The sequence below is a fragment of the Felis catus genome, chromosome A1 (genome assembly GCF_018350175.1).
Source record: "Felis catus isolate Fca126 chromosome A1, F.catus_Fca126_mat1.0, whole genome shotgun sequence".
NCBI lineage: Eukaryota > Metazoa > Chordata > Mammalia > Carnivora > Felidae > Felis > Felis catus.
In genome coordinates this window covers 111964995-111978399 of record NC_058368.1, presented here as the reverse complement: position 1 = coordinate 111978399, position 13405 = coordinate 111964995, and the positions used below count along the sequence as shown (strand labels likewise).

The 13405-nt window shown below is 52.6% G+C and overlaps 1 protein-coding gene and 1 long non-coding RNA gene across 2 annotated transcripts; one reads left to right on the top strand and one right to left on the bottom strand.

Moving 5' to 3' along the window:
- Nucleotides 1–1550: 1550 nt before the first annotated feature.
- LOC123385895 lies at nt 1551–9390 on the bottom strand. The gene is made up of 2 exons (XR_006599139.1): nt 6207–9390; nt 1551–1811 (listed from the first exon to the last, which is right to left on the bottom strand). It is a non-coding gene; the product is annotated as an uncharacterized LOC123385895 (long non-coding RNA).
- Nucleotides 9285–13092, top strand: TIFAB (TIFA inhibitor). The gene is made up of 2 exons (XM_003980889.4): nt 9285–9420; nt 12044–13092. Exons 1-2 carry the CDS (start codon nt 9380–9382, stop codon nt 12645–12647), a joined length of 645 nt encoding a protein of 214 aa, XP_003980938.2. The 5' UTR covers nt 9285–9379; the 3' UTR covers nt 12648–13092.
- The last annotated feature ends 313 nt before the right edge of the window (nt 13093–13405 follow it).

Sequence of the window (13405 nt, the reverse complement as noted above, 5' to 3'; positions counted from 1 at the left end):
GAAAGGATGCACAGGACACAGGCAGTTACCCGATAGGAAGGGTGACAGAGACTTTTCGCTCGGCTTCCTTTAATCTTTTCAAGGGTTGTGAACTATGTGAGTCTATTACTTTTTCAAAACGTTGCATATAAACAAGACAAACACAAAGCCTTTCACTCTGTGAGCCTGCATCTCAGAACGGAGCTAGAACGTTCAGGGAAATGTTGCATATCCAGACTGGAGAAAACAACCTCAGAAACGAAACTTCCTCCCTTGAGCCATGAACTTGAGCACGTCCCCTGGGCATGGAGCCATCCAGACTTCCCAGCTGGACGCTGCAGCCTCTTTCCCCCCTGGTCCCGGGGGGCAGTGACTGCATGTTCTTTATGAGGGGCTGTGGCTGCACCCTAATAAATAGGACATTCCACAGCACAGCAGAGACAGGACAACGAGCTAAGCAATGAAGGCCAATATGCCGCATCAACCAGCCTTGGGGGCTTTGACAGGGTCAAGGGAGAGATTGGAGGGGAAGAGCAGGAGTAGCTGCGAGCAGTGATGATAGCAGAGCCCCAGGTGTTTGTTCGGAGGCAGAGGAAGTAGCCCATTCCTTCTGTGGTTCTCCTGACATCGGCTCTCTCGAACTTTCCAAGGGAGACTTTGCTTGTGCAAGACCTCCTCTTGGAACACCCGCTCCTCCTTCTTGACTTAGCCAACACATACTGTTTCTTCGAGACCCAGCCTTGGCATCACCTGTTTGAGGAAGCCCTCCTTATGCCCCCAGCCTTGTCTTGGACCTTGTTGAAACTCCCTTGATCTCATGATGTTCTTCTTGGTCCCTCCGGCTGGTATGTGTCCAAGAGTCTGTCTTGTGCACTGGCCTGGATCCCCACGAAGTAGAGTTTGTCTCTTTGCTCGGCCAGTACAGAGCCCATGCAGGGCTGGGTGCAGAGGAGGCCAATTCCCCCCCGGGCCCGGACCTCTTAGGAAGAGGTCCAGGAGGCCCACTTGAAAGCACAAGCTGGTGTCTGGGGGCACCAGTCGGTTAAGCATCAGGTCATGATCTCACGGTCTGTGAGTTCAAGCCCCTCATCAGGCTCTGGGCTGACAGCTCAGAGCCTGGAGCCTACTTCGGATTCTGTGTCTCCCCCTCCCTCTCCCCCTCCCCTGCTCATGTTCTGTGTTTCTCTGTCTCAAAAATAAATAAACATTACAAATAATAGTAATAAAAAAAAAAAAGAAAGCACGAGCTGGAACTTGGCTCTGGAGCCGGGGTAGGGTCCCGAAGCAGGGAAGCCTGGTTCTGTTTCTGGGTGTGGAGAGACAGCTAATAGTCCCTATGGACCCAGAGCATGTCTACACATTGGGGTGGTCCAGGAGCTGCAAAGCCTAGAGATCCCACTCTGCCAAGGCCCCTGCTCCCTGGAAGTTTCCATAGTGTCTCTTTTTTTTTTTTTTTTTTTGGTCCCAGGCTGAAATGCAGGTCATGTGGATCCGACACCTAACTCCAAAGTGGGTTTTCTGAATGTCACTGGGTTTGAAATTCCAATAGGTATTAAACTGGTCAAGGAGAATTAAAAGCAGACAATTTAATTTTGCAAAACAAATCCACAGAAATTGCTGGAGGGCCTTGCCTTTGTTTTGACAAAATGAAGCCAGATGGCACTGCCCACGGTGATGGCAGCCTCTTGAGGTGGCATCTGAGGTTCACGGCCTCAGAGCTGGGCCAAGCCTATTTTTCTTGGCATCAGAAACCTCCACGATTTAGCGGCTTTCCCCAGGAAACTTGGGTCCTCCTCCAGCTCATGATAACTATTCCACGTGCAGGCGGGGGCCTGAGGGGGGGTAGACAGAGGTGGTAGACGTGAGTGGACCCCCACTTGTGGGCAGCACAGTCCCCTCAAACTTCCTCTCCTGGCGGCAGTCCCCACAGTGGGGACCAGTTTTCCTTGTGGGAATGAGCCAACGGTTTAGACAACCAACTTTCTAGGAAGAGTTTTAAGTTATGAGCAAACTCAAAAATTTTGAAATGCTTTGAACCTCTGGGGTTTGTGAATCTACTGTACTGGGGGCTCAGAATTCTCCTCATGGGCTCTGAGTCTGGGACCCAAACCCGTGAAGTGGAGGTTGTCTGGCTATGGCTTTGTGCAGAAGCCCGTGGTAACAAAAACACAGCACTAACACTAACCCTTGCCCTTAAAATCTGTGACGCCAGGAGCATCAGGCAAGGGCAGAGAGCAAGGGCATGGGGCCCAGTTTACAGGCAGGAAATGGTGGGCTCGGGAGCCTGGCAGCTCACAGCCATCACCGATTTTCCCACTCACACCTCCGTGAGACTTATATCGTCAGAAAATAATCGGTACTGCTGACAGTGTGGCATGTTATTTATCCCAAATGAAGAGTATTTCTGTTCAGCCATAAAGATGGGAACATAAAATTAACAAAAACTACAAGGTAAATTTGGAGGCACTTTGTTTTATATTGTTACCAAGGTATGTAAAATATTTTATGTTGCCTCATATGGTCAAATACGGTACATTGTCACCATCAGTCATAAATCTTATCTGAAAATAACTCTTTGTAGGGGTGCCTGGGTGGCTCAGTCGGTTAAGCGTCCGACTCTTGATTTCTGTTCAGGTCATGATCTCACGGTCGAGCCCCACATCAGGCTCTGTGCTGGGTGTGGAACCTGCTTGGGATTCTCTCTCTCCCTCTCTCTCCGCCCCTCTCGCCTCCAACAAAAAAATAACTCTTTGTAGGAAAGCTGCACATCCACATGTATTTGGACCTTGACCTTAGGTGGTATACAAAAATTGTTTCAAAATGGATTAAAAATTTAAACGTGGGAGCTAAAACCCCACAGCTCTTGGAGGAAAATCTTTATGACACTGGATTTGGCAATGATGACTTAGATATGATAGTAAAAACCACAGGCAAAAATTAAAAATAGGTACACTGGACTATATAAAAATTTAAAACTCTGCATCAAAGGATCAATCAACAGAGAGAAATGGTAACCTATGGGATGGGAGAGAGTATTTGTAAATCCTATATCTGATAAGGGTTAATATCCAGAATATATAAAGAAGTGTACAGGGGGAGTCTGGGTGGTGCAGTCCGGTGAGCGTCTGACTCTTGAATTCGGCTGAGGTCATGATCCCAGGGTTGTGGGATCGAGCTCCATGTCAGGCTCTATGCTGAGGGTGGAGCCTGCTTAGGATTCTCCCTCCGTCTCTCCCTCTGCCACTTTCCCCTGCTTGCGCTCTCTCTCTCTCTCTCTCTCTCTCTCTCTCTCTCTCTCTCTCTCTCTCAAAAAGAGAAAGAAAAAAAAAACAATGCCTACAATAATGGGAAAAAATAATTCAATTTAAAAATGGGCAAAAGACCTAAGTAGACATTTCTTTATTTTTTTTTAATTTTTTTAACGTTTTATTTATTTTTGAGACAGAGAGAGACAGAGCATGAAGGGCGGAAGGGCAGAGAGAGAGGGAGACACAGAATTGGAAGCAGGCTCCAGGCTCTAAGCCATCAGCCCAGAGCCCGATGTGGGGCTGGAACTCACGGACCATGAGATCGTGACCTGAGTTGAAGTCGGACGCTTAACCGACCGAACCACCCAGGCGCCTCAGTAGACATTTCTTTAAAGAAGAGGTTCAGTTCAAATGACCAACAGCACATGAAAAGATACTCAATATCAGTAATCATTAGGGAAACGCACATGAAAACCTCAATGAGCTATCACCTCACATTCATTGGGATGGCTACTATTTTTTACAAAACAGAAAATAACAAATGTTGGCAACAATACGGAGGAGTCCAAATCCTTGTGCGTTGTTGGGGGGAACGTAAACTGGTGCAGCCACTATGGCCGCCATGGTGGTTGCTCAAAATATTAAACATAAAATCACCGGATGATCCAGGAGTTCCCCTTCCGAGTATATTTCCAAAAGAATTGAAAGCAAGGAATCAAACAGGTATTTGTACACCATGTGCAGAGTTGCATTATTCACAATAGCCAAAAGGTGGGAGAAACCCAAGTATCCATGGACAAATGGATGGATAAACAAAATGTGGTGTATTCGGTGGAGTGATACATTGGAGTATCGTTCAGCCTTAAAAAGCGATGCAATTCTGACACAGGCTACAACATGGATGAACCTTAAAGACATCGTTTTACACGAAATAAACCAGTGACAAACGGACAATTACTGTACGATCCTACTTATATGAGGTCTCTAGAGTAGTCATAGAAAGAAACACAATGGCGGTTGCCAGGGGCTGGAAAGAGGGGGAGTTTTGTAACGAGTTTAGAGTTGCAGTTCTGCAAGATGAAAAGGTTCTAAGATTAGGTGCACAGCAATGTGAATATACGTACCACTGTGAATTGCACATTTAAAATGGTTGAGGTGGTAACTTTTATATATTGTACACTTCACCACAATGTAAAGGCAGATAACTGTTTGCAGAGGAGAGTTTTCTTTTTCTTCTCCCTCCTGGGTTGCTATCAGATCTGCATGGAGTGTTTCTAGGCGCCAGAAACCACCTAAATTCCCATGGTTTTTTCCCCCATGGTATGTTAAAAGTCTGCCTTTGAAGACACGCTAATTTCAAAATACACTTTATTCCTAAACTTTAGTTAAAAGTATTTATGCTAGGCTTTTACCTCACTTAATTAAAAACAAAAAGGCCATGTTTGATGTGTGTTATGCTGTGTTTGAGGCCATCTTTCCTAGCCAGATGCATCCTCTAAATAAGACCAAGCTGTATTTCTTCAATGTGGGTTCTTGATGGAAACAGGAAAGCAGCCATAGGCAAGTCCTTTCAACCAAGTGAAAGCTGACCCCTCATAAAGTGTTAAATGAAGACGGTGGCTATAGAGCAGGCATGATGATCCCCATTCTACAGATGAGGACACTGAGGCCCAGAAAGGAAAAGCGACTTGCCCCAAATTATGTCCACAGGAAAGCCAAGGCTGGCTCCCTATGAGGGCTCTCTCTCTCTGCCTTTTGGACCCTTGCTGCTTTGGAGCCAGTGGGTGGAGGTGGAGGGAGGGCATGCTGGCTAAGAGCCAGGATGCCTCCTCCTTCCCTGAGCCCTTGCTCCCCAGGCAACCTAAGGGCTGGCTCTTAGTTCCGTGGGGAAAAAATAGGTCAAACTGTAAGGGAACTGGTGGGCCTACAGGCACCAGCTCCATGGGTCCTGAACACCCCACCCCAAGGTAAGAGCCAAGAAGGCCTCAGAAATCCCAGGCACCCCATCCCCAGGCCTGTTCCAGGCACTGGTCAGGGCTCCAGGGTTTAGCTCATAGGTGAGTCCTTATTATGGGATTTAACAATAAGTAAAATGGACATATATTAAGCATTTAGCACAATCGTGAAATCAGTGAAATCAGGCTTGGTAGTGGCCCCTGGAATGGGGGGGAGGGCCTGGGTGGCAATGGTGGCAGTTCCTGAGGGCCTTCCCGCTGTCTCTGGCTCTCGGCAGGAGGAGGCCACCCAGGTCTGCCGGCCAGCCCAGCCTCTGCAAGGGGCCCAGCCGGCACTCTGGGAGTGAACACAGAGGGAACGAGCAATCAGGGCAACCCCGATAGCCATCTGCTTCCCACCGGGGCTCAGGCCAAGAGACCGGTAGCGCTGGACAAACCCTGGTCACTCATTCAGTGAGCCCTCTCATTAACCAACCATCACCTGGTGGTTAGCCTTCTTATTAGCCAAGAGCATGGGGCAGGGGGAGGCAGACGCATCTCTGGAGACTGGGTACGGTCTCCCACCTTCCTCCACCAGGCACCATCCCACGTCCCACCCTACAGAGTCAGCACAAACGTCCCCTCTTCCAGGAGGCCTTCCCAGGTGTCCCCCACCCCTGGCAGGTTAGATGCTCTTCCCGGAGGTTCGTGGTTCTGTGCCCACCCCCCCTCACAGCACCTATCTCTATGAGTTACAGGTGCTCTTTGTCTTACGGGAGAGCTCAGTGGGGGCAGGGAGCAATCAGGCAAGATCAGAGTAACAGTAGGTACATGGTAACAATCGTAACAGACATGGTAACTGCGGCCATAGTCCACTTCCCCTGCATGAGGTCCTGGCCTAGGCTCTGCGCATTGCATGCATTTCCTCTCCTGCTGTCCCCCCTCCCTGGAGGGCACCCGCGGTACTCCATTTTACCGGAGCCGACCCGGCTTCTCACCCATCCTTGCTGTGCACTAAGTCTGTGTCCGTGGGCAGTTTACTTACCCTTCTGAGCCTGTCTGGCCCAGCACCCGTGCTTGTGACCACTGCTCCACGGGGCCTCCTGCGCTGGCTTCCTGCTTTATCTTCACGCACGCACAATGAGTTTTGAGGTCCTCTGGTGAATGACTCACCCATGCTTTGCCCATCCTCTCCTTCCCCCTGGGAGAGCAGGCCACTAGGTTTGTGGGTGCTGCCACCTGGTGGCCACAGGCCACCGGGACATCAGTAGAGTGGCCTCCGCACAGTTTGGCCGGCTGCCGGAAGCCGGCCCCTCTCTCCAGAGCGCACTGCCAGCCAGGCCGCAGGAGCACGTTTGCAGAAGGCAGGACAGCTGGACTCCAGAGAATACCACCTTCGAGGCCCAGCAGCTTCACGATCAGGCCCAAGAGTGCCATGGAATGGGTCCCAGTCCTGGTTCTGCAGCTTCTCAGATACGAGACCCTGGGGCTAGTTGACTAATTGCTGTGGGCCTCAGCTGCCTCATCTGTCAAATACGTAACCTTGTCCTCCTGTGTTAGGGCCACATGCCCCAGGCCATAACCTGGAGAGTCTTCCTGGAGCACGCCCTTTTAATTTCATTATCGTTGAAAATGGAATTTATGTTAAATGCGTGCAAATTAGGTATTGCACTCCAAAATTATGTTCCTTTAAAGCAAAACCTGGGTCGGGGCACCTGGGTGGCTCAGTCGGTCAAGCGTCTGACTTCGACTCAGGTCACGATCTCACAGTCTGTGAGTTCGAGCCCCGCGTCGGGCTCTGTGCTGGCAGCTCGGAGCCTGGAGCCTGTTTCGGATTCTGTGTCTCCCTCTCTCTGACCCTCCCCCATTCATGCTCTGTCTCTCTCGGTCTCAAAAATAAATAAACATCAAAAAAGAAATTTTAAAGCAAAACCTGGCCTTCTGAGAATTTGGGGTTTGTGCAGGCTGTTAGTCTGCTCCTCCAGCGTCTCTCACAAGGTGCATCTTCGCGGTCTTCTGCTGTTAAGGCTTCTACCACGAGCAGCCCTCACGTATCAGCTTTGAACCATGTCTTGGACACTTGGCGCCTATCTCATTTAGCCCTCACACAACAAACTGTCCTTATTTCACAGAGCAGAAATCAGGTTCAGAGAGGCCAGGTAACTTGTCTGGGGTCACACACACACCTGCTATAAGAAGGAACCAAGCCTCACACCAGAGCCTGTGTGACCCCAGAACTCTCGCCTGCCCGCCACTGTAGAAAGCCCTGGAAACTGTTGTTCTGTCCCTGAGTTTTCCCGGGAGCACACGACAGAGACATTTGCTCACTGAGGTACACTCCTCGGGGTCCCGACACCAACTAGAGAAGGCCATCCTGGCCAAGGGGGCCAAGTAGAGAGAAGCCAGCACTTGCTCTCCCCCTACTCTCGCTGTCCCCTCAGGAGACTGCCAGCCAGTGACGAACAGGACTTCCTGTTCTCCTTCAGAAGACACAGCCCAGGCAAGACTTCCTCGTACTGATGGATTCCCTGGCTGTTTCAGTTCTCTTGCTAGGGAATGCTCTGAACCAAGGTCCTGAGGGCACAGGGGGCCATGAACACATCTCTTCTGCCCACCTACTGTCCCATGCCAGGGCTGGAAGTGTGGACAGAGCCCTTCTCTGAGACATGGTCGCAGGGTACAACGGGAAGGCGGTGTCCCATCCCCAAGGAAGGAAAACTAAGACCCAGAGAGGGGATAGGACTTGCCCAAGGTCACAGAGCAAGAGGTAGCAAAGCCCCTGCCCGGATTCTGCCTGTTGCCCACCGCCCTGGGTTCCTGACAGGAATGCTGATATTCTGTGCGGATCCCCATGGGGACAGGCATCCCCCACACACACCTGGCCCAGCTCTGTGCATGCTGGAGCTTAGACAGCTAGTGAAGAAGATGCCTCCAGGGAGGCAGCCTGGAGTTAACAGTTGGTCCCCCCCAGGGGCAGATACAGTTCCCATCTCCGGAGGACCTGGTTTCCTGGGGGAGCCCTCGTGCTTGTGTCACACTGGCTGGGACACATGGGGACGGATGACCGTTTCGAGATTTTCCTATTTTCCTTCTTAGTTACTAAGCAACCAAGTAGAGTCTAAATGCTCAGAAGAGATAAAGCAGACGAAGCACTGAATAGTGCCCAGAGGGGCTTGGCCCCCACAGTGTGGCCTGCTGAGATCTCAGGGGCTACAAGGGTCATTCTCGGAGGGAGAGTAAGCTGTGGGTTGGGGACAGTGAGACAGATTGGGAGACCAGCGGGCTGTACTACCCACCTAGATACCCCCCAAGAATCCCCAGGATAGCCCAGGTTTGATGGGAAAAAGAGGAAGGATTATATGCTGACGCATTCTGGGGCCTTGGGCCAGGCACTGCCTCTCTTAGGGCCCCCGTTACCCCCTGTATACCATGGGCACCTGTCTCTTGCCAGCTTGGGGGGTACAGTGAAGGCAGTATGAATACACCAGTGGACACTGGGTCACTTCCAGCATGGCCGGGGCTCACAGTGCTGGGCAAGCATCTATCTCAGTCTCTTCCATGCTGCTCTGGAAGGCCAGCAGAGCCCAGGAGGGGTGAGCATAGAAGATGGACTTTCTGCTGTCCTGTGGGACAGGCCGCCCACCATGAGCAGCCCTCACCCCCATCCGCTGAGGCCCTGCCCTTCCCGAGATATTGAGTGGACTGCTCTGTCACCCACAGCCCTCTTGGCCACCGCCGGCCCATCTGTAACGCTCTCCTCACACTCTCCCACTTAAGTGGGGGCTCCCCTCATTGGCTCTCTGTTCAAAAAGCCTCTCCTTTCTAACAAGCCTGGGAGGCCCTCACCCCACACACCCACACACCCCCGCGGTTGGCAGCAGAGAAGAGTAGCAGCACCAGTGAAGGGTGCCCTGGACACAGCTCCCGGGGTGCTGGGGACAGGCTGCAGACCCAGGCAGTGTACTGAAGCCCAGCCGGGAACCCCCCCCCCCCCAGGGGCCAGGCCTAGCAAGGATCCCGTGCTGCGGTTTCTCAACCACTCAGCGCTAGGGTTGCACTTCTGCAATGGGAAATCACACGTACATTTTCCTTCCTAACGGGAAAAAGGAAGAAAGCAGCAAAACTGATGAATGTTCTGACGTATCACATCCCCAAACCGCAGCCTTAAGTGCCAAGCCAGACCTGCCCTGGCCGGGACCCATTTGCTCCTGAGAGCTCATGGCTGCCGAGTCACAGCCAGAGGTGCCCCCGGCGGTAAGGTAGGTGGAGGGGGACTTGACACATAGCCAGGGGAGATGGCCCGGGGCTGGGCTGCGGGGGAGGGGGGGAGCAGAGCCCCTGCTGGCTACTCACCAGGCACGTATCTCAGTCTCTTTCTGCTGTCTCCTCCCAGAGACGACATTGGTAGGGCTGGGTTCTGCTTCCCCAGAACAACTGGAGGGTCCTGGAGATGTGAGGGCCTCTCCCGGGGCTCTGCGCTGCTGGGGGATTTCTGTCGGCTCTGGAGCGCGCAGTGGAGCAGAGAGTAATGTCTCCCGAGCAGCGGTGAACCCTCATTTCTGAGGGATTTTCTCAGGGTCCCTGGGATGTGAGATCGGGTCCTCGAAGTGAACTCTGAGTTTCTGGCCTGGCCTGAGGACTTGGATACCCCTCTTGGCCATTCCGGGCCCAGTTTGTCTTTTGTAGTCAGGAGGTCTCCTGCAGGCTGGGGCCAGAGCGGGTTGTGGATGGAGACATGTGTATGTCTGTGCTTTAGGGAAAAGGGAGGGGCCTGAGGGGCCAGAGTGGAAGGTCTTCACCATGAACCTACTTCACCCAAAATGCAGAAGGGGTGGAGGGTCCCAGATTCAGACCACCTGTGACAGGATTCCAGCCGCTCCCCCCCCCCCCGCCACTCCACACACAGCCCTTGAGCTCTAGGCTCACATTTGCCGCGTACCTAAACTTGGTTTCACATGATTTTCCTGTGTGAGCGTGTCTTCACTGAGCCATTTGTCAAATGTGCCCCCAGACACATGTGGCCAGGCCCTGTTTGTACAGGGCAATGGGACACTGGGCAACAGGGCGGCTCAGACCACAGCCTGATCCTGGGAAGTCTAGGGGACAGAGCAGGAGGGCTCAGGGAAGACAGGACGAGGACCCACATAATTCTGACGTGTAATGAGAAGATGGACTGAATGGCGGTGTCCGGAAAGGGCCAGAGGGCAGAGACAGGAAAAGAGCTACATTAGAAGACGCCACATTGGAACCGGGCCTTTCAAGAGGAGCGGTATTTGGTCAGGGTTTGGGATGGAGGATACATTCTTAGCAGAGAAAAACCTGTAAGCAAAGTCTGGTGCCGAGAAAGTGTACAATTAGTTATTCAAACCCACTCATCCCCTTGGTTCCCAGTGAAGGCTCTGGCAGGTTCTGGGCCATATGGGGTTGGGGGATGTGCCAGAGAGTTTATATTCCTCAAATGCATGCAGGAGCAAAGCCGACTATTGTAAGTAGCCTTACTGCATGTGCCAGTGACATTCTAAAGGACAAATGATCAGAGATGGAGTTGCTGGAACAAAGGATGTGTGCGATTCACACTGTGGCCACCTTATTACTTGGCCTCCACACAGCCCCTGTCAGTTCTTTTTTTTTTTTTTTTTTTTTTTAAGAGAGAGAGCGCGCATGCATGACTTAGGGAGGGGGAAGGGGGACAGAGCATCTGAAGAGGGCTCTGTGCTGAGAGCAGCAGAGCGAGCCTGATACGGGGCTCGAACTCACAAACTGTGTGATTCCGACCTGAGCCGAAGTCAGGTGCTCAGCCAACTGAGCCATCCAGACGCCGTGAGCCCCTGTTGGTTCCTGAGTGACATCTCTCATGGCTCTCCACCTTCTCCATCAGGATCTGTCCTCTGCCCATATAGTGAGACATTCATGTCCAAAATACACTTGGCATGGGGCCAGGCCCATAGAAGCAACTTGGAACATGCTAGCTGTTTTTCTTCATCCTCTGGGTCTCCAGGGAGTCTTTCTGGTTCCCCCAGGAGCCAGCTGGGCTTCCCTGTTCTCTCTCCATAATTCCTGATGCAAGAGGCACCTGTCTCCTCCCCCAGCTGGGTGTTCCGGAAATCAAGTTCTTGTTCTCCTGTTGCCTGTACTCATTGCCAGCAGCTGCTCAGTGCCTGGCTCAAACAAGGGCCCAGCAAGGGTATTTTTGTGTGACGGTTGGATACGAGGAAGGTGTATCCTGTCTGTCTGTTCTTCCCTCCCCTCAAAACAGGGCCAGATTGTCTCCAGATGTCAGTAGGCCACCACCATAACCACACCGCAGAAGCTGGTATCCCATATACCTTACAAAGACAAGGAGGGGCATACTGACAGTACAGAAAAGAAAACTAAAGCTCAGAGTGGATGGGTGGTAAGGCCCACTCACAGAATATGATCAAGGTGACACTGAGATTAGAACCAGTGGGGCTGAGGGGCACCTGGGTGGCTCAGTTGGTTAAGCGTCCGACTTCGGCTCAGGTCATGATCTCATGATTCACGGGTTCGAGCCCCATGTCGGGCTCTGTGCTGACAGCTCAGAACCTGGAGCCTGCTTGGGATTCTGTGTCTCCCCCTCTCTCTGCCTCTCCCCCACTCCCACTCTGTCCCTGTCTCTCAAAAATGAATAAACGTTAAAAAAAATTAAAAAAAAAAGAACCAGTGGGGCTGAACTTCCACACCAGCTTGAGCCTCGGTGTTATCCTGGCTTGAGCAGGATGACCGTGTCCACACTCCGTGCTCTGCTCTGTTGGGCTGGAGGGGTCCAGGGCCCCTGAGCCGGGCAAGCATGTCTAGGTTCAGGGAGTCACAGAGGTGTCAGGCTCCAACCACACTTCTCTGTCTGTGTTCCATCCTTCCCAGGCTCCCATCCACGGAGAAGCCCCTCACGGTCCTGCATGTGAGCCTGTACCACCCCACGCAGGACCCAGACACCTTTGCCAACGTCCCACCGAAGCTGCAGCATGACACCAACCCGCTGCTGGTGGGGCGAGGCCCGGACGCCCACCTCCAGCTTCGGCTCCCGTGCCTCTCCCGCAAACACCTGTCGCTGGAGCCCTACCGGGAGAAGGGTGGCACTCCCCTGGCCTTCTGCCTGAAGGCCCTGAGCCGCAAAGGCTGTGTGTGGGTCAACGGGCTGACTCTGAGGTTCCTGGAGCAGGTTCCACTGAGCGTGGTCAACAGGGTTGCCTTCTCCGGCATCCAGATGGTGGTCCGCATAGAGCGAGGCACCTCCCTGGAGGCCTTTGTCTGCTGCTTCCATCTCAGCTCCTCGCCCCTGATTCACAGGCCCCAAGCTGAGGAGACTGATGAATGGGAAAGCAAACCCCAGGAGCAGCCGCCCCCAAGTCCGGGGCAGCAAGCTCCAGATCACCGGGGGCTTCTCCACGGCCCTTCCCATCCAAGCCCTGGAGGAGGAACAGAAACACAGGTCCAGAAGGAGCCCTCAGAAAGTATGCTCTGCTAGCCCCGCCAGAGGCCCAGAGCAAGGCTTACCTGAAATAGAACTTGAACTCTTGTAGCTACATCATGTGAGGCTGACAAGCAAGACGGGCCTGGTAATAATGAACAGATTCTGCAAACACGAACAGCCTGGGCTGGGGGAGCACCCTCCATGGTTACAGCTACGTAAAGGAACGGGAACTTTGTATACGTTAGAGGCCCTGAGGGCTTCTGAGAGCCTCTCTCAGCCTTTCCCCACATTTCCCCTGGCCTGTCTGCCTAGGAGTTACTTTATGTGGCTAATTTCGTGAGCCGCTTAAGAGCTGGAGTCTGAGGTTGCACGAGGAATGCATGGACACATGTACCAATTACGTTCGTGGTAGCTCGGGGTTACCTTGGGCTTTCTAATACCCACAGGCACTCAGGGCTTAGGGAAGCCTGTGTTTAATAAACTGTAAGTATTTCATTAAGCTGGCATGCCCAGTAGGATTCCCTGATCGCCAGACGGGGTGCGTGCACGCCACGTTGTCACGCAGAGGCAGGGGCGGGAAATACAGAAGAGGTGTAAGAGGAAATTGGAAAGGTGGGGGCTCACATTTCTGGAAAGGATGTGGGCAGAGCTCAGGGTTTCCTGGGGGCGGGGAGCTGGGGGCTGGGCCTGCCGGGAAACTCACTGTCACACGGTCATCCTCACACTCCCTCCCTCTGTTATTTCTGGATCAAAGCCTTGGCTGATGGGAGGGCAAGACCTCCAGGGAAAGGTGGCTTCCCAGAGCAGAGAAA